The following is a 24,018-nucleotide window of genomic DNA, read 5'->3' as shown; positions in this document are numbered from 1 at the left end:
TGCTCTTAATGACGGACGGAGCCACACCTTCCTAGCCTCTTGCCAAAAATGTTTAAAGCGCTGTTAGATGTAAAGTAAGGTTGAAGAAATGCCACATGGTTTGACACATTCAAGAGAAAGGGGGAATGCTGCAGATGTTATTACAAGTACCAAGAGTGGTCTGGGGCCACTTTCCTTTCTTGCAGCTTTAACAATCTCTGATGTCTGGGGGGGACCATATTTGTTACATATGAAGTCCATTCATTCTTACCACTTTGCCATGGGGACAACAGTCTGCTTATAGCTTGTCCATGTTTCTCCCAGTCTTCAGGGATCCCGCTGTTCGGTCACCTGCGAGGATGGACAGTTCTTCAATGGTCACGACTGCCAGCCCTGCCACCGCTTCTGTGCTACCTGCTCTGGTACCCTTCTCCCACCCTTCCCCCTTACATTCCCGATTGTGGTTTTCCTTTGATTTGGCTGTAGCCATGTTTCACGCAGCTCTCAGTATGTTTCAAGGAAGTGTGTAGGGCCACATTTCACCTGATAATGGTACATCAAGTCTCACAGAAAGCCAGTAATCATCAACAACTTAAATGTCCCAGTAAGCATCTCTTCCCAGAAGGACAGGCATTCTTGGCGAATAGATTCAGTTAAAAACACAGCAGTTCCCCCTGCCCCCAGCCCCACTGAGGGAAAGTAAGAGAGAGGACAAAGGTATGACTTAAGTTGGTGGCAGATGGGTGTGGCTTTCGCAGACTGCTACAGAATCCCACGATTCTGCCTGTCCTGAGGCTTCTCTTCTTTCCTGTTTCTTGCATGTGCTTTGCACCAAAGGGGCCGGAGCAGATGGATGTATTAACTGCACCGAGGGGTATGTCATGGAAGAGGGAAGGTGTGTGCAGAGTTGTAGTGCGAGCTACTACTTGGACCACTCTTCAGAGGGCGGCTACAAATCCTGCAAGAGGTAAGTTCATCTACTCTGACCCTAGCACTTGATATCTGAGCTCCTTGTAGGACTGTCTTCCTAAATAAAGAGAAAACTGATGATTTTTAATGATAAAGGACAGTTCGGTCTCTGTGTCTTTGGACACTGACCTGCAGAATTTGTTCATGTTGGCTGGTATTTTTAATGCCTCAAGATCACCTTAAAGTTGTGTGTGTGTGTGTGTGTGTGTGTGTGTGTGTGTATGTGTAGGAGGTTCCTGGGACCAGAGGTCAACATCGAGTGTCTTCTTCAATTGTTCTTTTAAATTTTTTGAGTCAAGAGCAGTCACCAGTTTGGTTACACAGTCAAGCTCAAGCTCCCTCGATCTCTCTTCCTTCCGGTGCTGCGAATATAGAGACATAATACCACACCTGCCTTTTGCCATTGGTGCTGGGAATCTGAACCTTACCAAATAAGCCATCTCCCCAGTTCCCCTTCACAAATACCTTAGAGTTCTTAAAATAGTATTTCTCTATCCAGGACACACTTTGTCCCAGTTGGACTCAGTATCTACCTGCCATGTTTTCCCCTAATATTCACAAATCTAACAGCTATTATAAGAAAATAGCTTGGTCATCTTCAAAGAAAAAACTAATTTGAAGATATTAAGAGGTTGATAGTAAATATCCCCCATGCAATGGATAAGAGATTCAATAGTTATGTGTTTTGCCTATAGATGTGATAACAGCTGTTTGACATGCAATGGGCCAGGATTCAAGAACTGTTCCAGCTGCCCCAGTGGATATCTTTTAGACTTGGGAACGTGTCAGATGGGAGCCATCTGCAAGGATGGTGAGTACAGCTACGTAGTCTGCTCTGTGAGCTTTGCACTTTACGGACTAACATATTTCCATTTTAATAAAGAGACTAACAAGCATGTATTTAACAGGATATACTCAGCATCTTGTGGACATTTGCTGGCCTTGATTTACATCTTTAATGAGTCATGTTGCTTTGTATTATTTTGTTATCATTTTATAATGACTGACTCTTACTGTGTAGCTTAGGCTGGACTCTAAATCATGGTCCTCTTACTTCAGGTACCTGGGTATCACCAAATCACCTGCAATCCCAAGACAGTTCCAGTTAGTTGTTTTAATGAATAACCTTTACTAATCAGAACAGCTATCCCTTCGTAGAAAAAACCGAGCATATACTCCAAGAGCACACGCGTGCATAGCCTTTGCCTCTATCAACAACCCGCAGGACAGTATTATATCTGCCATACTCACGAACCCACAAAGACACACCATCAACAACCCCCATAGCTCCCCCTAGCACATGTTTTGGCACTATAAATTTATTGTGTTTGATTAATTGTACATGACATGTGTGTACAATTATCTCATCACATGAGATGGTTTCGGTGCCCTAAAAGTCCCCTGGGTTCCCCCTTTCATCATCCTGCCTCCCAGTTCCTAGACTCTCTGAATTTCTTTTTTTTTCCCCTGTCTCCATAGAGTCTTTCTTTGCAAAACATCTAATATTTACAATCATATAGTATGTAGCCTTTCCTGGTTGGTTGGTGTTTTAATTGTTTCCTTCCAATTTTTTTTTTTTTGTAGACAGACTGTCCAGATTTTTTGATGTCTCATAATAGAACCTTATACCCTCCCATGAACACTGAGCATTTTGCATAAATATCTTCCGAAGTCCTATGTTTTAAACATTCTTGGGCCGCTTCCTTTTAATGAGAGCATAGGATTTAATCATGTAGATATTCCCTAGTACTTGCCATTTTCTGGTTATTTGGATTTTTAATCATTTCAATAGTTGAATCCTAATCCAATAGTGTCAGAGTATTTCCTGGAGCATATAAGTCTAGGAAATAATTTTCCAATATTCCAGCAGGAAGAAAACAAAAACAAAATGTGATGATAAAAAGAAAAATGACAGATCAAACCCAGAACATAGGACTTTCCAGTGTTGGACCAGTCTGCTTTTCTTGCCATTAATGGTTTCTATTCAAATTCTAGGACCTACACCATCCCCAAAGATTCTGACTGAATTATGCAGCGTATAGTATAACACAGATACTTTTAGGAACTTTTAAGTGTCCCTAGTTTGCAATGCAGGTTAGGGAACTTCCTCTACCAGCTAGGCAAATGCCAGGTTCCCTCACCTCTTCAAAGTCACTGCTGTCACCCGTAAATTCAGCACGTTTCAGTTATTAAAATGCCAACATTAGTTTTTTTTTTTTTATTTTCACCATAATCCATACTCAGGAGACCCTAACTTTGTACCTAAGCTTTACACACAAAGCATATCTCAACAGAGAAATCAATTGTATTTGAACACCTGCATGTTCAACATGTCTTTGGAGACTGCATTTGGAACAGCCTTGGTCACAAGGCTATAGCCCTAGGGAAAGGCAGAACATGACCTTAGGAGTCTGTATGCTGTATTCAGATCTTCACTCCACACAAACTGAAGAAGATGCTACTGATGCTGTGTGGTTATTCTACAGCTCACTATTAGGAACCTCAAAAGGGCATACATAGCAGGAAGGGAGCCAATGAGAACATTGATACATGCTCATTTGCAGTCATTTTTCCCTGAAGCATCTGGGTGGTTTCATCTTCATCGTGTTTCAGAACAGGTAGTGTAGCAGAGTAGGCTGAGCCTCCCTACTCTGTGCTTTTAGAGCCAGCCAGGGCTAGTTCTTAGTGCACCACTCTGAGCGGAGAAGCCTGAAGTGGAGGCACAGGGCCATTTAATTATCAGCTGTCAGTTACCAGGACATCTCCCTTGAAGTTTTCACCTCTAGCATTTGGTATTAAGCACCTAAGATTAATGAAGCCCTAAACCACCTTGCTAAGTGTTGCTGACCATGGGTTGATTTGTACCAAATGGCAACATGGTCAAAGGGAAGGTTCAGGATTGTGGGCTTGAGTGGAAAATGAAGAGCTGTTGTTTGCACTCTCAGGCCTGTGAAGAATAAGGTCCTTTGAGCCTTTGGTCACATGGCCAGTGCTCTAACTGACTATAGGTTGCTCCTTTTCAATTCCATATTTCCATGATTCTAAGACAATTGTTTGACAGTTTAACATCTCTGGAATCATTCATATATATCTATTAATTCATGACAACTCACTATTGTTTTAAACCATCCAGTTGATAATATGCAACTGCCAGGCCTGGATCTTAGACTTAGCCAAAGAAATGTACATAGAATTGAATGAAACCTGTGACTCCTGGTTCTTCTGTCTCATTTAACAACAGTTCACATGAACATGGAAGAACTGCACATGGAGCATCCTATCACATACTGTTGATAAGAATAAAATTAAAATATCAATTGCTAACAAAATATAGTATCATAGTGCAAACATTATTACCTTGTGATACTGAAAAAAAAAAAAACAGTCAATCTTAAACTGTCTTGGATTCATTGTATCTTGGATTCTATGAAATATGGTACAAACGACTGAATATTTTCTGCTCTCAATAATTCTGAGAAGAACAAACAGTTCCTTGCTTGTGATATTATTGATCTCTAATTTATTCTTTTTTTTCCCCACTCTCTTTTTCCTTTCCCAAATGGATACCAATCACATTTACTACTGGACTGCAATATTTTTCCCTGAAAACACTGCTGCTGACTGAAATCACTTTGGGTGGACCAAATTCCCTCCTGTGCCTGCTCCTGAATGACCTCTTCCAATCCCCCAAATCTACCTCTTTGGCCAATCAAAACTTACCTCGGTGTGTCACACTGTTCTTCACTCCGCTCCCCCTCTGTCTTGCTGACTTCCGGAAAAGCTACGGAAGAGTCCTGGGCAGAAGGAGGCTTCTGTATGCTTGTGAAAAAGAACAATCTCTGTCAGCGAAAAGTTCTACAACAGCTGTGCTGCAAAACATGTACATTCCAAGGCTGAGCAGCTGCCTCACATCCCTGTTCCTGTAGACGTATAGATTATTCCATATTATTAAAGAAAAAAAAAGCCAAAAACTGCAAGCCACCTCTCTCTTTCTTGCTATCTTTTTTTTTCTCTCTCTCTCTATCTCAAGTTTGTGCAGGGAGATGGTGAACTGTTTTGTCAGAACTTAAATAGAAGAAAAAAAAACAAAAACCTACAACAAGCCTACCTTTTATAACTGGATGTTTAGTGTTAAACAGCCAGAATCACAGAGACAGTATTGTATAACCAAAGTATTTGATGCCAAAATTTGACGTTAAAATAATGATTTGATTTCCTGCCCTGGTTTGAAAGTCCATTTTATTCCTTTGCAGTTATTCACTGTTTCTCCTTTAAAAATCCCTGAAAATATTTCCACCACCACCACCCCTGCAAAAACAAAAACAAAAACCATCATAAGAGCACACATAGATCGGAATGAACAGAGAGCTTTGCTTCAGTCATTTTTCTGGCTTTCCTCTGCAGCCAGGGAAAAGGACAGGAAACTGGACCTTAGGGACACCCTGCACAGTGTGTTCAGTGTCTCGTCTTGGTGTTTCACGGTTCCATGGTGATACCTTCCTACACATGATTTCCTTTGTACATTGCTTTTCTTTTTTTTTTTGCACTTTTCTTGCCTGATAAGTCTCCTCCACTGGCTTCATCGGGCAGACTTTCTGCCACTGGCTTTTCAAACACTGTCAATTGGGTTATTTTTTACACAGCTGGTAAAATGGATTATTCTGAAGAGTCAAATGACAGTAGAAGCATATGATAGCCAGAAGGGTTGAGGCTGATCTGGGTCGCCCAAAACCCAGAGAGAGAGGGATAGGCTCTGCACAACCTCTCGGTGCTATCTAGCCATTGCCCCCCTACCTTTTTTCTTTTTTTTTTTAAACTGTCATCAGAAATTACATTTGTCATGTGGGAAGAATTTAGATTATGATGCAGGAAATTTCTTCCTGGGGTCAAAAGTTTCTAAGAAGTCCTGTATTTTTTAAGAAATGGAATTTATTTAAATACTATTTAAGCTCATGCTTGACACTAGTGGAACAGCGTTTTTCAATGGTGCTGATCAATCGACTTGTCTCCTCCTGTCATTTTTAGAAAATAAAACTGGAAATTGAATGTGGGTGGCATGATTGTACCCTCCTGGTTCTGTATTTTCTCACTCCTCTGTCCTTCTATAACTAGGTTCATGTTCTTACACACCTGTCCACTGAATGTCACTGAGCTGGGGTTGCTTTGTCTGTCTGATTCAAAATGTGTTCACACTTCGTAGAGTCTAGAATACTGGACTATAGAGAAACTACTTTGAATCTGTGGTTGAAAATGATGAAATGTGATAAATCTTTTTGTAGTTCCTTGGAGGATAGCTGATATCCCACTCCTTCATTTTTTCCTTTCAAATCTCCTTGGTGACCTCATTGACTTGGAGCATGGCCAGGCATCTCCAGGTTCTAAGCTTTAGAAAGCTACACTTCCAAGTTGCTGTGGCTTCACTGCTGAGAAGAGAGTGGTGATCTTGGAAAGGAGTTGGGGTGTGGATGCTAAAGTCCTCTTTCATGCAAACAAGCAGTAAACAGCCTACCCTGAAAATATCCCTAGTCTACAAAGTTCACTTCTAGCTGCAGGTAGATAATGAGTAATTGGTCTATTGAACCCTTTAATAGCATTTTAATGTTACTGAGTCAGGAGATTCATAAGTAACTAAGAAACTGGCAGGTCATACTAGGCAACAGTGTTCTTTAGAACACTGTAGGCTCTTCTCACTCGAAGAGCAGAGGGAAACCTGGCCATAGTGTATTCTTCTTAAGATTAAATGCACAGACTTATGTTTAAATGAACAGATGTAAAACACAAGCCAGACAGATGGCAAAGACTAGACTTGCCCGCAAAGAAATTGAGTTGATTAGGCAAGTATAAACAATTAGAGGCAAAGGTCACAGTGATGCAAAAGATAAAACTGATGTCCTTATCCTTAGACAATTAACCACCAAATTCCCTGGGGTTCATTGCCATGCAGTTCATTTCCCACTGACCATGCAGGTGCACATCACGGAAATACCGGTTTAACTACTAGTGTGTTACTGCCTCATTTATCTACATTAACTAGAACAGAATGCTTACAAAGTTTACGTTAATGTTATATATTATGTATAAATATATATATTCATAATGAGTATATGTAATGGATAGCACAAAGTTTGGAGACGTGACAAATGCTCTTACCCTTTGGAGACAAAAGTCCTATTTTCTGTTTTCTTTTGTCTTTTGATCTTTAATTCACTAATTAATAGTGACCTGTTGTTAAATCCAAATCCACTTTGCTGAAAAATACTGTACATGTGTAAAATGTTCAGTTGTTTTTTTGTAAAATATAGAACAGTTGTAATTGATACTGGCCAAAATCAATGTTATTCCATATTTTATTTTTTCTATTAAATTAACCTAAGTTCCTGTTTATTTGATCTCTTCATACCCATGTATGTGTAAACCCCTCTGAAAGGCTTAGTGGATGAGAAACTTCTCTGCTTCCCTATAGAAGCAGAACGTGAAGGAGTAGTGGATGTGAGTAAAACATCTAAGTGTGGATAGGAAAAATGGAAAGATGGGTAGAAACAGGGAGGAGGAAACGACACACAGAACAGGTGACATTTGGACAGCCATGTATGTTAAATATCATTTCTAGGAATAGTGTAACAAAAATACCTATTAAAACTTGGCATAGTTTTGGTCCAGCTGTAGCTACCTGGTTGCTGGTGTGGCAGGTAGCTGAGTCATTTCTGCAGAAAAAGAATGAGAGGAGGGGAAGAGAATGTCTGTGTATGGGGTGGGCAAGCAGGCAGTGAATGTAAAAACTGAAAAGAAAGGAGGCTCAGTCTGTTGACATATTGTATAAATTTGCCAATGTCTAACAATGAACACCTAAAGGATGAGTTTGTCCAACAGAAATCTCTGAGACATAGCACTAAATCGGAAATGAGCTAAACTGAGCAATGGGTATGTATTCTCGTGGTCCCTGCTTTCATTACTTGCTACTAGGCAGAGAAATGAGAGAGAAATCAGCCAAACGCAGCCAGGTGAGTTCCAGCCGGATTAAACCATCAGAGAATATAGAAGATTTAAGAGAAAACTTCTGCTATCATACAGTACTGATATAAAAACAAAGGGAATTAATTTTAGTGACCAGAGTGCAGCACACACCATAAGAATGTAACACATATATCCTAATGTACGTATAACCTCTACTGAGTCTAAGAAGGACTCCAGAGCAAGGATATATGTGTTATCCTGTTTACCCATCAGGAAGCTGGAGCATCTAACTCCAAACCAACTGAGGCAGCAAACTGATAATCACAATAATGAGGTTCAGAAACTGACAGAGGGCCGTGAGTTACAAGTCTTGTAGGTGGTCACTTAGTTAAGTTTAGGCTGAACTGGTCAGGGGTGAGTTCCTGGAGCAGATAGAAGTACAATTTGTCTATGACTATCTAGGAGTCTTGGTCAGGTTCAGGGATCCTGATAGGATCTGTCTCCTCTGCCAGTTAAAGAATCAAAAGGCAGGGAAAGTGTTGAGCAGGATAGGTAACAGCTTGATAAATTTCAAACACAGCAAACAGGAGGATATAGAATCAGTAATTTAGGAGTGGCTTTTATTGAGGGTGAGGAAACACGCATATAGCAAGCACAGAGAAAAAGGACCACTTGCAAAGCAGAGAGCAGATGTGAGAAGCCAAAGACCATCAGCTTTGCCCTCGGGACTGGAACTGTTACAGTCCTTGGCGGGTCTTCTCTAATTTAGGGCTGATCAATTTGAGGAAAGGCAAGATGGCCAACTGACCAACTTGTTTTCATCCAACCTTGAACTTGTTGAGCCAGTTCATCAACTACCTAAAAAAAAAAAAAAAAAAAAAAAAAAAAAAAAAAAGGAAAAGCCCATAAGACCTTTGTTTTAGCTGCAAGACTCTTGTTTCAGGTTCAGAGGATGGTGAAGAAGCCAGTCATTGTGGAAGTTAACTATCTGTGCTACCTATCATGGTCCCTCTCCCTATCTGTTTGCCTATCAAGGAGTCTGTCTAAGTCCTAGACCCTCTTCCCATGTAAGTTTGCCATGCATTCGAGGTTCAGGTCAGGAAGGTACTTTCATGGTTTTAATCTAATTAGTTCATTGCTACAAAGGGCAGTAGTTCAACTTACAATGGCGTAGTCAAGAAATGACTACACCTTTGCATTTGGTGCTAGGCCTTCATCTCTGCCTAGTCCCACCCTAACCAAAATTTCAAAGTTCTCAAGTTGCACCCCAGGAGAAGCCCTTGCTCAGCAGTGGCCTTCTCAGGCTTATCAAGAAGTTGCAAGCCATGAACTTGGTAATGAAGGGAGCTGATTGGCTCTGTGACTACTATATTGAAATTTCTTTATTGGGTGATCAACGCTGTCAGCATACTTGAGTATGGAAATACACAACCCCTGCGCACCCTTCCCACCCATATACCCTAGTAGAATGACTCCTGAGATGCTGACATGGAAAGATATGTTTTTCACTGTGTTTGCATCATCATCCAGCCTCACACAGAATTCCAGCAGAAAGCACTGTGCTAGCCAAAAGGTGTCTTAGTTAGAATTTTACTGCTGTGAACAGACACCATGACCAAGGCAACTCTTGGACAACATTTAATTGGAGCTGACTTACGGGTTCAGAGACTCGGTCCATTATCATCAAGGCAGGAGCATGGCAGCATCCAGGCAGGCATGGTTCAGGAGAAGCTGAGAGTTCTAAGTCTTCATCTGAAGGCAGCTGGAAGAAGACTGCTTCCAAGCAGCTAGAAGGAGGGTCTTAAAGCCCCCCTACAAACAGACAATGATGTCCTTCGTCCAACAAGGTCTCACCTATTCTAACAAGGCCACACGCTGGGCCAAGCACATTCAGTCCACCACACGAGGCAATCTTAAACTGTCCTGGCAAGTTGGATCCTATCTCCTTCCATTCTCTAATACAAAATGGCAGGGGGAAACCAAGGCCAGCTGCAGCTTGACCTTGCCTACCCTAAACTGGGCTCTCAGCCCTAAACTCAGCATATGTACAAGACACAGAAAGTATAACCCTGCTTCTCTTCTCTGGTTAACATCCATTTCCAGATGCTCTTGTTGCCAGACCGTAAAATCCAAAGTTCTCCACAGAGCACTTTAGAGCCTTTGACATATTCAGCTGGGCACAGCCAAGATGAACTGAATTTCACTGTGGCTTATTGGAGCTCCTTGGCACCAAGCAGCAGACTCTAATCCACATAACTGTGTCTTCTCGTCATCACTAGAGGTGATGATCCAGCCAGATTCAGTTCTTTGGCAGCAAAGAGGCAGTTACGTAGCAGGCCAGAGCGTGAGTGGTGGCACAAGATCCTGTCCTCTACCGCCAGGAAACTCTTCAGAAGATGATTTGGCTGGGTTTCCCTTGGGTCGGTTGGTTTCATTTCTGAGACAGACTTTCACACTATAGTTTAAACTGGCCTTAAACTCAGCATGCTTCCAGCCATTGCTTCCCATGTGCTGGGTTAGTAGGCATGAACCCCATGCCTGGCCTTAGTTAGGCTATTATTGAGGGATTTGCTTAACAGGCTCTCTTCCAGGTGGCCATTGTTTGGATATAGCTATTGTTTTGTTTTCTGAGAAACAAAGGTTATTTCTAGAAAATTCTAGACATACTTTCTGAGGTCCATATTGTAAGATCCTTGAACTTTTGTCAATATTTTTATATACCTTTGCAGTGTATAGCTTTTGCTATCCCACTTTAAGCTCCAGGAACAGGCTGTGCTACCAGCCCCCCTCAGATCTGTGGATGAAAAACACAGACACATACATTGCTCAATTCCAACCTACATTCTTGGCTCAATTGCTGGGCACTACTAATTTTCCGCAGCTAATGTACCCTTCCTAATACCTTAGCTCAGCACTCTAAATAAACCCTCAACTTTCATTACTCAGTTACCTCTAGTCCGAGTTCAACACCCTAACCTCCCACCTGGAAAAGTGGCCTATGGCCACTCACCCAAGATCTTACATGGCTGGTCACCTTTTGTCCCTCTAAAGCATGGTGAAATTTTTCCTTCCTCCTCTTCATCTCCTCCCCTCCTCTCCAGGGACCCTGAAGTCCTGTCTCTTTCCTTCCACCTCACAATTGGCCCCTGGCATCTCTAGGGATAGACCAAGAACCAATTGGGGAACAGAACCTTAGCATCGGACCCACCCCCTACATACTTTAAGTATGTAATGATTTAGATTAACATGGTTTGCTTTAATTGGGCACAGACATGAAATTTCTGACACAAGAATTACTGCTAGTAGAAGGTGTGGCCAGGACTCAAGCCACCACTTCATACTTGTCCCTCATACTGCTTTCTTTTTTAAGAGTGCCAGAGCACATTAACTTCAAACGACACACATTGTAATGTGAGCAGAAATCCTTTCCCAAAAAAAGGATACAAAGTGCACTGACCCTTTGAACTTGCCTTTTTGGTTTTTGGTTTTTGTTTTTTACTTATAAACCCAAATAAATACAAACTTGCTTTGCCATACACCAGCCTCTGGGGTTCCTACCTTCTCCAGACTGACCTTCTAATGGGGTAATACATACAAAAGACTTAGCTATAATGTGACAGTATTTAAAGGGGCATAAAACATGTTGAGAGTTCAGAGAAACAAGCTCACTTTGCCAAAGAAGTATTGATGTCCCTTGTCCTTGTACAAAGCTGCCAAAGGCATCCCAAAATAGTGTGAAATGTTACAAATAGAGTTGGCTCTACTGTGCACAAATAAAGCTGCAAAGGTCAAAATCAAATGGTATCTTAATTAAATATCTGTAAATTGCAACATGTCAAACTAGTCAATTGTAACTCCACTCTTAAGGAATTGTGTATAATTAAATTTAATGTAGGATGAAGGTGAATTTTAATGAGTCATACAATGAAAAAAAAAAACCCTCCGGAAGTTAAAGCAGGTAGTTTCCATGGGGATATTAATATTGCCTTGAAAGAGAGAGTGAAATTCATCATTCACTCCAAAGGCCATGTTTCAGTGAGGACACTGGGGTGAAAGCCAAGAAGGATACTTTCCAGGAAAGCAACCTGTAAATCCTGTCTTTGCTTTCCATGCTCTCTCTAAGTAGCCTTTAGTCTTATTGCTTTAAACTCCTACAGACCTACTTTCCATTTCAATGACAAAACACCTGAGGCTGCATACTTTATAAAGACAACAGGTTCATCCAACACAATTTGGGGAGCTAAGAAGTCCAGCCAACATGACACTAGATTATGAGTCACACACACAAATCCATCCCTACTCCCGTGCTACATAGCATCATGGTAGAAGGTATGGCTTGAGTTCCTATAGGATAGAAATGATCACATGGTGAGACAGGAAGTCACTAAAAACTAAGGACAGAACAGACTTGCCTCTTTTCTTTCCTTTTTTTCTAACAATTACAGTCATGAGAACTAGCTAGGTTACCATCACAACTCTCTTAAGTTAAGAGCCTTGTCTCAGAGGCTTCCCATTAAGCTGCACCCTTAAACATCTCCCACCACTTAACATCACACACTAGAAACCTACTTGGAACAGCCTTTCTTTTTCCTAATCTCTTTCCCCAGATTTTACTGATTCTATTAACTACTGGGTAATTGTCTTCAGATACCTGGTAGACAACTCAATTAACAAATCCAAAACAGACATTAGACACCTCAACCCTGCTCCCACTGCCTCTTCCCCTACAGCTCTCCTTTCTCTGGAAAGGACTATTATAAATCCACCCAGTTTCTCAGGACTCCTCTTTTCTGCCCCAAATCCAATTTAACAGCAAAGTACCACTGCTCTTACTTCCAAACTCGCTCTCTCAATGGTCCACTTCTGCCTACTCCATGAGTCTTTAAGTGGCTTCTCTGCCTTTTGTGCTGCACCTCTATCTCCTCTTTTATCCCTATCCCCCCATCCACACAGAGTAGCCTGCCAGGTTTTCTCTCTCACTTGTTCAGAATAAAACCAAACTTCTCTGAGATCTTCCTGCCCTCACCTCATGATGCCTTTAGCCTCATACTCTGGCCTTACTAACTTTCTTTGTGTTCTTCAAACAAAACCAGTGTGTTTATGCTTCAAGATATTAAGTCTTAGTTTTAAAAAAATCTCATTTCTGTTATGGGATAATGTGTTACTAGGTCATGCTCACATCCTGTGGTACAATGGTGAGAGGAGCTGCAGGTCACCTCTCTGATGTGAGCTCAGCCACCTACCTTCCTCTTTCCATAGCCATAATCACATGGCATTCTTGATTCAGTTGCCTGTTTACTGTCAGTCAACTCCATGAGAACTGGTGCTGTTCTGTCCATCCAGTGTGCAACCATCAAGATATGTAAGCATATCTTGTTTAATTATAATCTGTATAATAAACAAATAAGAAGGATAATCAATATTTTTATAAGTAAAAAAAAAAACCTTAGAATCCTTAAGAATAGTACTCTAGAGAGTCTATGCAAAGGCACAGGGCCACTTGAAGGACTGTTCAGGGAGGTGGCAGGCAGAGCAGGTAGGGTGTACAGCTGAAGTAAGGATTCATGGACCATTGCCCTCCTTCCATCTCCTCTTCATCAGAGTCATCACCCCTCTTGAGAGGCTAATTGACTTGCCCAAGGACCCCATAAGTCACCTCTTGGCTCCTCGCCAATGTATTTGGGAAGCAATCATTCAGAGAGAGTGCTGAGGAGGGCATACCTGCTTTAGTCCCCAGAGGAATAATGGCTGCTTTGAGCCAGCTAATGAAAGGCTAGGAGACTCAGCAGAGCTCAGTGGCCATGTGAACTCACACTAGAGAGGTGACCTGCAGCTCCTCCTTGGCATCGTATCCCAGGCTAGGGGGACCATGGCAAAGCAATGTGTTATCCCATTACTGCAATGCTGTGAGTCCTGCTAGCAAACCTGAGGTAGCCAATTCTAGGTGTTTTCAAATAGGCTTCTGCTGCCTTGTGAATCATAGTGGTTACAAAAACAATAAAAGATAAACTATCAAGAAAGGGTAAGACCTGTATTACATGTGGGACTGAATGACTTTAACATTGTGAGAGCCATCAAAGTGGCACATCATTTCTAAGACATGTGGATGTGAATTATCTAAAGCCACAATAGCAGCAGCGGCACCCACTGCTTTCCACTATTTTTTTTTTATTTTTATGTATACTTGTGAGGTTTAGGGTGTGTGTGTGTGTGTGTGTGTGTGTGTGTGTGTGTGTGTGTGTGTGTAAGGCTGTCTGCATGGCTGGCTGGCTGTGTAGCTCTATGGCTGTGTAGCTGTATGGCTGTGTGGTTGTGGCACCTGCTAAAGCCAGAAGAGGGCATTGGATCCACCGGAATTACAGGCTGTTGTGAGCTACCCTGCATGAGTGTTGGGAACTGATTCTCTGCAAGAGCAGCAAGCTCCCTTAACAGCTGGGCCATCTCTTACTTTATTCTGAGATTGAGTTTCAAGTAACCCCAGCTGACCTCAAAACACATCGTGGAGCTATGGCTGACCTAAAACTCCTTTATCTTCTTAGTCCCACTTCTCAAACACTGGCGTTCCAGCCTTGCTACACCACACCTGTCTTGATCATCAAGTTCTTCAAGGACAAACCCTGAGGAACCAGGCAGCTTTATACCAGTTGTTGGCTGACATAGTTAAAGTTAGTGGCTCTTTGGATTGAAGAAATGGTCGCAGTGAACAGCTTCAGAACTGCAATCGATAGCCTCTGAGTCTCATCCACCGGGAGGCATGGTGCCGGGAGCACTGGACATATGTTAACTGATGCTTTCAGGCCAAACACCCCAGTTCCTGCCGTGCTTTTTGTGGCCCTCTGAAACTGACCAGTGACAGGCAGGCCAGCTCACCGCTGAGCTGTGCCTTTGTGTCTTCTCCTCAGTGAGATAAGTTCCTTGCAGTCATTTTCCAAGCCTGTTCTCTTGAACACACTGCATAACTGGCTGTTTGTGGCAGATGGGCAGTGGAAGCAGACCCCTTCTCTGCAGGTCCAAATTGAAGTGTTTGCATGCTTCCTGATAACCTGCTAGCAATCAGTGATTGAGGATGCTTCTTCCATGATCATTTCCTGGCAGAGCAGCAGCTTGTTCTCATGTTGGGATACGATGGCCAGTTGTCCTCAAGAGGCCCTGTCATCAGTCAGGGCTTCTTACTGAGTCCCCTCTGAGAACACAACTGTACCTTTCCTTTCTCCTGCCTCATCCCCTGAGTCCAGCTTACCAGGCAGGTGTTCCCTGCTGCTCCCACTGTGGGGAAGAGAGTAGGTTGAACCTGGTGTATTCTGAATACCACTCATTATTTCTAAGAAATGGGTTAATGTCATAATGACCATCACAGAGAATCTAGAACGAGGCCACCTGGCTTCAAATGCTAACTCTCTTGCTTACTAGCAGTGTGATCACATGGGAAGTACAGATCATTGACTGTCTCCCCATTTGTGGAGTAGAATGGAATGGCTCTTCACTACTTAAACTGCAAATTTAACATTCATTCATGATTCCTCCTTTCTGCTTATAGCCACTCTATGACCAAATCTAATCACCATACCTCTAGTTCTCTCTTGAGTCTGTTCTCTTCCCTCCATCCTCTCCCACACTGGGTCAGCTGTCTCCCTCCCCACTACCACTGGCCTGGGCTACCCTTTCATACCTTTGACAGATTCAGCTTTAAGAGAGAGAGAGAGAGAGAGAGAGAGAGAGAGAGAGAGAGAGAGGAAGGACACAGACACAAAACAAGATGTGAAAAGGCAATGTGAGCTCACTCCTCTCCTGCTGAAACCTGTTGATTCTGGTGCTACCAGAGCCATTAGCAAATCCCCACTTCTTTTCTCTCCATTTCTCCCTGAATCCTTCCTCTTCTTTCCTCTATGGCCATCCCTGGCCTTCCTTTGATGCTTCACATTAGCCAAGCTTGTCCAGGCCTTCCATTCCAAACTGTAAACATGACAGCATGAGCTTTTTCTTACTATTGTATCTCTCATGCTTAGCGCTGTTAGCACCATCAAAGATTTGCTCAAGGGGTTTGGGTGGATGGGTGCTATGGATGGATGGATTAATGAATACACTATGACACAACTGTAAGGTCAGGAAAAAAAGATGGTACTTCTGTCTTTCTGCCTCCTGTTTGGGAGTAAGGAAGATGAGAATTAAATTAAGTAACATCAGAAATGGCAAATTATTGGCCAGATAACTGCCGAATCCTTGCAGCCTTTTGTACATATTCCAAGATATTGGTGGAAGCAGTTAAGTCAGGAGGAGGCAGGAATTAGCAAAAGTTAATCTATGGGCTTGGAGTATGAATATATACATATATATATATATATATATATACACTCTAAAGCTGTATAACTGTATATATATACATATACCCACTATATATATATGTATATATATATATATATATATATATATATATATACACTCTAAATACACACACACACACACACACACATATATTCTAAAGCTGGGAGTGGCCACACATATTGCTAATCTCAACCTCAGAAGCAAAGAAATATAGATATAGCTCAGTAGTAGTAAGCTCCTCTAGTATGTACAACACCCTGGAATTAATCCCTGGCATGATTAAAAACAAGGAAAGAGAGAGAGAGAAAAGGAAGGAAGGAAGGAAGGAAGGAAGGAAGGAAGGAAGGAAGGAAGGAAGGAAGGGTGGGGGAAAAGGAGGGAGGAGAGAGAGAGAGAGAGAGAATGCTACAAGCCTAAAGATTCAGACAGCAATTGTAAGCATAGCAGTACTAGAGCACCTGCCCAGCTTGAGGACAGTGGGAGGTCCTGGGCTGTTCTATTCCCAGCTCTACAAAACAAAGCAAAAAGCTGCAAATGCCTCTTTCTCTACTTGCACCACTCAATAGCTATGATTTCTTTAAATCTGCTTTCTACAAAGATCTATTTTCAATTTGTTCCCATAAACTACACAAAGCATAGCTTGCTACTATCCTGCTACTGGTTTAGCTTCTATTTTTCTTTCTCCTTAATCAACGCACTGCCTCCCCATTCTAGTGCTGCAGAATTCACACACAATGATCCTGGGCTGAAAAGCTGAAGGGCAAGCCTATGGGGTTCCCTCAGACACAGTAAAAGACAGGCAGGTAGATAGGTGAATCTTCTCAAACCATGCAGGATTCCTGGAGTTGGCTGGAGCAGTATAAACCATGAGGCCTGCACCAGAAACATCAGGAAGTGGATTTGCACTGAGCGAGTCCCAAGCTTGCCACATCTCTATTCATGACACCCAGCAGAGTACAGAAGCATGAAAGCTACCTTCTGATATTGACCCATTGCCCAGGCTTGAGGATGCATATACTCTGAGCTTCAGGTCACTACAATCTGCAGAAGGCCAAGAACACAAGGACCCTGTCTTGTCCTGAGAACCTCAGATATGTGGATGCTTCAAAACCACAGCTGAATCAAGTGGTTTTCAACAGAGGCATCAGTGGACCCTTGCCATCTCAGGCTAACGTATACACAGTTATAAAATACAATGGGCTGTTATATTTTAATAAACAGAACAAGTTAATGAATTAAATGATGAATATGACATTTTAATAAAATAATAACCTCATCTTGCTGTATCTATCAGACAGAATCTACCTCTACCTCTCTGTAAGTCCATGGAGGAGCATGCACTATAGCTTCCCCTTGTAATGGGAGAATCCCAGAATGTCTTTGCAGTGTTGGCACAGAATCCCAGAGAAAAGAGCAGTCTGGGTCTACATCAAGATGGTGACTGTCCCTCTGAAAGATTCTAAGAAGAGTGGCTGGCACAGAGCAGTGGTGTGTCAGAATTACTCAGACACCTCATTTGGTCTCTGTCAATCCCACCTCAAGATTTCTAATTCAGTTTGTTAGTCCCGCACTGAATCTGAGAATTCTGACCTTAGTTGATACTGATGCCATTGGCCCCACCTTGAGAACCACCAACATGAGGATTAAATAACAGACCCACTAGTTAGACTCAGAGACTGAGGTTAAGTCCCAGCTCAGTCACTAACCATGCATCTTTCATCAGTCACTTAATCTTTCTAGTCCTCAGCTTTTCCTGTGTTTAGAAGGGAAACAACAATGACACACCATTGCTGACATCCCAATGAAACACTAAGCATCCACAAGGTTCCTTTCCCCTACTTCTGTCTCCCAATCTGATGCTTACACTTAAGGAGGAACTTATTTTGGCCCAAGACTTCAGTCCAAAATCAGCTAGATCCGTTGCTGTGTGACTGAGGCAGTAAGCATGGCAGGATCATGCTACAGAGGCTGCCTAACTCACAGTGGCCAGGAAGCAGAGAGAGAGCTAGGAATTAGCTGGGTCAAGTGGTATCTTTACAGGATACAGTCCCTGCAAGCTACTTCTTCCAATGAGGCCCTGCACCCTACTTTCTACCATGTCCTAAAATCATCACCATGTGCACTGATCCATTGATGAAGTTCATCCGCTGATGAAGTCAGACTCCTCAAGATGGAAGCACTTTTCCAAAACCCACCAGGCAACAGCCAGGATTTTAAAATTTCAGACACAAACCATAACAGGAAACTGTAAGTGTGTCCCTGTTGGGGCTGCCATGGCAACCCTTGTGTAGTAAGCACTGTAGAGCCAATGCCTCCCTCCAGAGATGACCTGCCTACAGGCAATGCTAAGTGAATATCCAGGTGCTCACTTGACCTCCTTACAGAAAAAGCAGATATAAACCAACATTTCTCCTGCAGGATGCTGCTCACGTAGCTTTGTGACCTGACCATAAGAAATTAAGTTACTCATCCCAAGCCCCACAGTCCATAGTAGACAGAGCTCCTGAGTAAGAAAGGCATGTCTATCTATCACAGATGACCAATCACACTTGCAGCTTTGCTGTATGAACTTCCTACAGCTGCTGTAACAAATGACCACAACTTGGTACCTTTAATACAATACATATGTATTCTCCAGTCCTGGAGGTCAGTACTTGGGTCTCACTAGGTCAAAGCAAGATGTTAGCAGGCTCACCTCTCACACGACCCTAAAGTGACCTGTACCTTCCCTTCTCCAGCTTCTAGAGATGCATTGCTTGAATTCTTCGGCTCATCATTCCTTTCCCCATTGTCAAAGACAACAAAAGGGTTTTAAATCCCCTCTTTCTGTTGGTCATTGCAATACTTACCTTCTTCTACAATCAAATGTCCACCTATTTCCTCCCATAAGGATGCTGGTGATTATGCTAGTTCGGCCAATACTAATAATATCCCCATCTCAAGATCTTTAACGCAAGCACATCTGCAAATTATTTTTTGCCATGTAAGGTAATATTGACAAGTCTAGTTCCATATGCTTTTGTGGGGCATTATTTAACCTCCTGAACTCTGATCCATCTTCTACCCTCTAGACACCTTATTTATTTCCAGTAGTGAAATCGAAAGAGTAATATGCCGTCAGAGGAATATTGCCATTTGTTACCCACCAAATCACGAAAGAAATGTCCACTAGGTTGCTAAATACTTCCTGCTACACTGTTTTACAGTGGACTTATTCACTCAACAAACACTTACTATACAGTAAGCCTTGGGGTATAATGCAATAAAGAGTGGAGAGATATCCTACCTTTCTGGCTCTCATGCTGTAATAAAGACGAATAAATGGAAGAAGGGGTGATTCGAGGTTTAAACACATACGATCAGAAAAAAACAAAAACAAAAACAAAACAGAAAAAGCAAAACAAAATGAAAGCCAGGTGTGGTGAAACATACCTTTAATCCCAACACTCAGGAGGCATAGGTGGATCTCCGTGAATTCAAGGCTAGCCTAGTCTACAAATTGAATTCTAGGACAGCTAGAACTGTTACATAAAGAAACCATCTTGGGGGAGGAAGGAAGGAAGGAAGGAAGGAAGGAAGGAAGGAAGGAGGGAGGGAGGGAAGAAGGAAGGAAGGAAGGAAGGAAGGAAGGAAGGAAGGAAGGAAGGAAGGAAGGAAGGAAGGAAGGAAGGAAGGAAGGAAGGAAGGAAGGAAAATTCTACACTGCTTCTTTATTAGCAAAGTATAGGTGGCCTGGGTTGGTAGTAAGAAAAAGCTGAGACAGGAGGCTAGAGAACAGGGAAATTCAAAACAGATTGGAATACCTAGGAAGTGCTAGAAATGTTTATACACTAAGCTAATGCCTCCGGTACACAATGAGAGAGATGTCCTGCGGGCAGGGTAACGCTAGATGCCATGTTAAGGAGTCTGGATTATAGTATGTGCAGCAGAGGAGTGGGGAGTTCATCCTCTTGCTCTTCTGCCCCCTGCAATAGTCTGTGGATCTTTGAAAGGAGTCCGGATAGCTTTAGCCTCCTTTAAAACACTTAAATACCAAACTCCCAGAAAAGTCCCTGCACAGTGGCTCCAGTTCCTTCAAGAACCCCTTGCCTTTCTTCCTCATTGAAACCTTTATGATTCGTATTTGCATAACTTTGCTTTAAGAGCCTAGTATCAGAGTGACCTGTCAACCCTCAGATCTCACTTTTAAATCATTTGTTCTTAAAGATATTCCTATGCCCTTGGGTTCTGTTTTATCCATTACTTTTGTTGTTCTTCTTATTATATGAAAATCTTTAAAAAGCACAAATGATGGGTTAACTATTGGACTATTGGGGAATAATAATGCCACTTGCTTGTGCTAGTTGTGAGTTCGTTCAACCTGGGTAATTTTGCTGGAACTGACTGATGGCAGCTGTGACATGTCCTTAGTGGATCTATCTCCTTCCCTAAACACATGGCTCCTGATCTGTTTTGCCAAGAACTGGCCTCAGTCGGCCCCTCAATCCACGGGAGAATCTGGGTCCTCGTACAGGTGGGCAGGAGTCAGCAAAAAGGTGACAAACAGACACAAACACAAGGGAGTGTTGTATCTGAATGTAATTTCTCAAAGCGAGCACCAGACTTATAATGCAGAAGAAAAACAAGAAAGCTAGGTGATACAACAGCCAAGGTACTTTTAGGTGCATAATGGTTCTTTAAACAAAACAAAGAAAATGCCTATATAAAAAGCTGGTGGGAACCAGGCAGTGTTTATAACTGAGATAGGAACAGCCCTATCTAAAATCAGCTAATCACATGAGCCAGGTGAAAGGTCTGATGCAATACAAGTCTATTGTTAAACCCACCAAAAGGGGTCCCTTAGTAAATACCTAATTGTGATATTCCTCTGAGCCTAGTGAAAAACATGTACCAGGGGAATTCCGTTAATTAACCCTTATATGAATAATACAATACTTTAGTCCCTCCTAAAACCACAACCCACCTTCTTTCTATTATGTAATATAGACTGCCATTCATGTCTGTAATGAGAATTTTAAGTTTACCATTTGGAACTAGCCCTGAGAATACTAGCTTCTATCTGGCAAATTGAGGTGCCTGATTACTGTCAACACTGAGGCATTTCGTCTGGATGAATAACATTCTTATGAAATTCCAAGCCCAGGGTCAGCTCAAGGACTGCCTAGGACATTGGAAAAGCCAAGCAGTAGAGTTCAACCTGATTTAGGTATTAGTAAAATCATTTCTTGGAGGCACCTATAATAAAACAATACTAAAAGAAAGCACACAGATCCATACACTGACTAATGCAGAGACAGGTTTAGAGCATTCGTGCCAAGGTTGCAGGAGACTGAGTTTCCGTGAAATTCTTTGCCTCAGGACTGCATCCAAGCCTTTAGGCCTGTCATGCAGTTTTCCCTGGAGTGGGTGTGGTATTGTTTCATCCTTTGAAACATACGACCCCTCTCTATAATACTTTTGCTAACTGAGAACATTTGCTCCATGAATTTTGATAAATTAGGACTGAACTTCTGTGCTGGAGAAGTATTTTGTATTTAAACCTGAATTTGCTGCAGGCATGTCTAGAAAAGTGGCCATGTTTTAGCAAGGCTATTTCAGGCCTGAGTAGCAGAGGATTAGTCTCTTGTGAAGCCTGTGTCCATCTAGTCTTCTGCATTCAAGACTACATGCTGCTAACTTAACCTGTCATCTACTCCAGCTTAACATGCATACCAGCTTTTGAGTCCATTCTGAATCCCACTGTGCTCAGCTTGCAGCCCCTTGTCTATGGTCACTTCCTCCAGTACCCACTTAGTCTCTGGTTAGCTTTCCAATCCACAGCATCTACTAACCACAGTAGATCCATAGTAGCTAGTCACCTCACTAATCAATCAAAGTCCTTAGAATTGTGTTTGTGATTTAAGTTTGATTTGCATTATATATCAAATAGTGCCTGGAACATGTTAGGTTCTCTATAATTACATGCTTAGTGAATTAATGAGTCTCTTTTAGTGGGGCTTCCAGCTATTAGGTAAACCGTTTTTATTTGTTTTTATTTTCCTTTAAACTCCTAACTTGCTACATGTCAGCTTACTTATTTGCCATAATATTTTAATCAGTGTATCACATGACAAATAGTGCTCTGTGTCCTGGGAAATAATTGCTAGCTACAAAGAGCAGTAGATCCCACAGGGTTGAAGCCTATGTACAGACTCACGCAGCCCTGAGGAACACAGCAAGTCACCGCAGCTGTATAAGTGAGCTGGGGCTGCCACAGGGGAGGTGACTTTAAGTTGTTCAGGAGGAGATGTTTTCTGGTGAAAGAAAGAAGGGAGTAAGAGCAAACCAAATACATACTCTAAGTGGGAGACTGTTTAAAGAGCTTGGGAATCCCAAAGTCTCTTAAAGCATAAGAATGTGACTTAGGTGGCCTCCCAGAATCTGACAAGGTGACATTCAAATTCAAGAAGCTTACTTGGGAGAGGAATAGAATACCAGTGGTGATGTGTGTAAAGCAAGAAGGAGGAGAGGGTGGCCAGGGAAGGTTATGTTGTCAAACTAGATGCTACAGGAGAATAATAGACCGCAATGCTATAGGAAACATTCAGAGCCTCACAATTACCTCTCTGAAGGGGTGATGATGCTGGGATCTTCACACACACACAATCTTCAGTGTGGGTTGTAGACATCCCTCCTTCCCTGGTACACCATGTGTACCTGGCAGCTTTCTTCTGAGGTAAGTTGCAGCAGATTCTCTTTCTTTGAATCGTTTTCTAAACACACATATGGTGATGTCAAAGGTAGGTCCCAAGTATCCTGAGTATGCTGTGGTTTGCAAGGGATTTCTCAGGAGAAACAACCAGAAGGCAAAGCAAGGAGCTGATTTTCAAGGCTCCTGTAAGTCACTAGGTTTGCCTTCATTTCTCTTCTTGCCTTCCCAAAATGATAATTTTCCTCCCTGTGTGCACAATTGGGTATAAGCCAAACACAAGACGAATTGTGGATTGTGTGATCGAGGGCAACCTGATGAACTCAAATTATCATCTTCTTCCTGTGTAATCTGGGGTCCTGGAGGAAGGGACCAGCTTGCCTGAAGTAACGTACTTTAATAGAGTTCGCATGGAGGCAACAGTGCTGGAGAATTTTAGGTAGGAGGGTTGTCCTTATCAGAGAATTCAAATTTGTGGCTGAATGTGATGGTTCAAATCTATTACCCTACCACTCAAGAGGCTGAGGCAGGAGGATCACTGCAAGTTTGACATGGGTCCTGATTGCATAAGGAGCTCCAGGTCAGGCTGAGATTCAAATAATAATTGGGGTTTGTGACAGACCATTCCATCCGCAGTGTAAAGTACAGCACTGGAAGTATGGGTGGGAGGAAACAATGAGAAAGGATTGTTTCTCTAACTCTATGCTGGCCTTGTGACTGCATGGTGATGTCACACCATGACTTGGAGGGATATGAGCATGGCTTCAAGATGAGGTGTGTCTTAGTTAGGGTTTCTATCACTGTAAAGAGACACTGTGACCTCAGCAACTCTTATAAAGGGAACTATTTCATTGTGGCTGGCTTACTGTTTCAGGGTTTAATCCAGTATTGCCATGGTGGGGAAGCATGGCAGCCTGCAGGTAGAAATGGCCCTGGAAAGGTAGCTGAGTTCTACATCTTGATCACTAGGCAACAGGAAGTGAATGCCACCCTGGGCATGGATTGAACACCTGACCTCAAAGCCCACCTTCAATGACTACTTCCTTCAACAAGGCCACACCTGCTAATAATGCCACGTTCTATGGGTCTTGAGGGAGTTTTCTTTC

At 42.3% G+C, this 24,018-nt stretch overlaps 1 protein-coding gene across 4 annotated transcripts in view; it reads left to right on the top strand.

The window, feature by feature from the left end:
* The window catches only part of Pcsk5 (proprotein convertase subtilisin/kexin type 5), a 412,773-nt gene that overhangs the window by 274,573 nt on the left and 114,182 nt on the right, over positions 1 to 24,018 (top strand). For 3 of the 4 annotated variants that reach the window (XM_021151578.2, XM_021151579.2, XM_029472674.1), the window contains exons 18-20: positions 304 to 401; positions 817 to 946; positions 1,644 to 1,759. In XM_021151578.2, coding sequence (XP_021007237.1) covers positions 304 to 401; positions 817 to 946; positions 1,644 to 1,759 — 344 coding nt within the window. Of the gene's footprint in view, positions 1 to 303; positions 402 to 816; positions 947 to 1,643; positions 1,760 to 4,729; positions 4,920 to 24,018 lie in introns of those variants that run through there. The other variant, XM_021151580.2, reaches the window with a different exon arrangement.

The sequence above is a fragment of the Mus caroli genome, chromosome 19 (genome assembly GCF_900094665.2).
Source record: "Mus caroli chromosome 19, CAROLI_EIJ_v1.1, whole genome shotgun sequence".
Taxonomy (NCBI): domain Eukaryota; kingdom Metazoa; phylum Chordata; class Mammalia; order Rodentia; family Muridae; genus Mus; species Mus caroli.
This window is presented reverse-complemented; position numbering and strand designations above follow the sequence as displayed.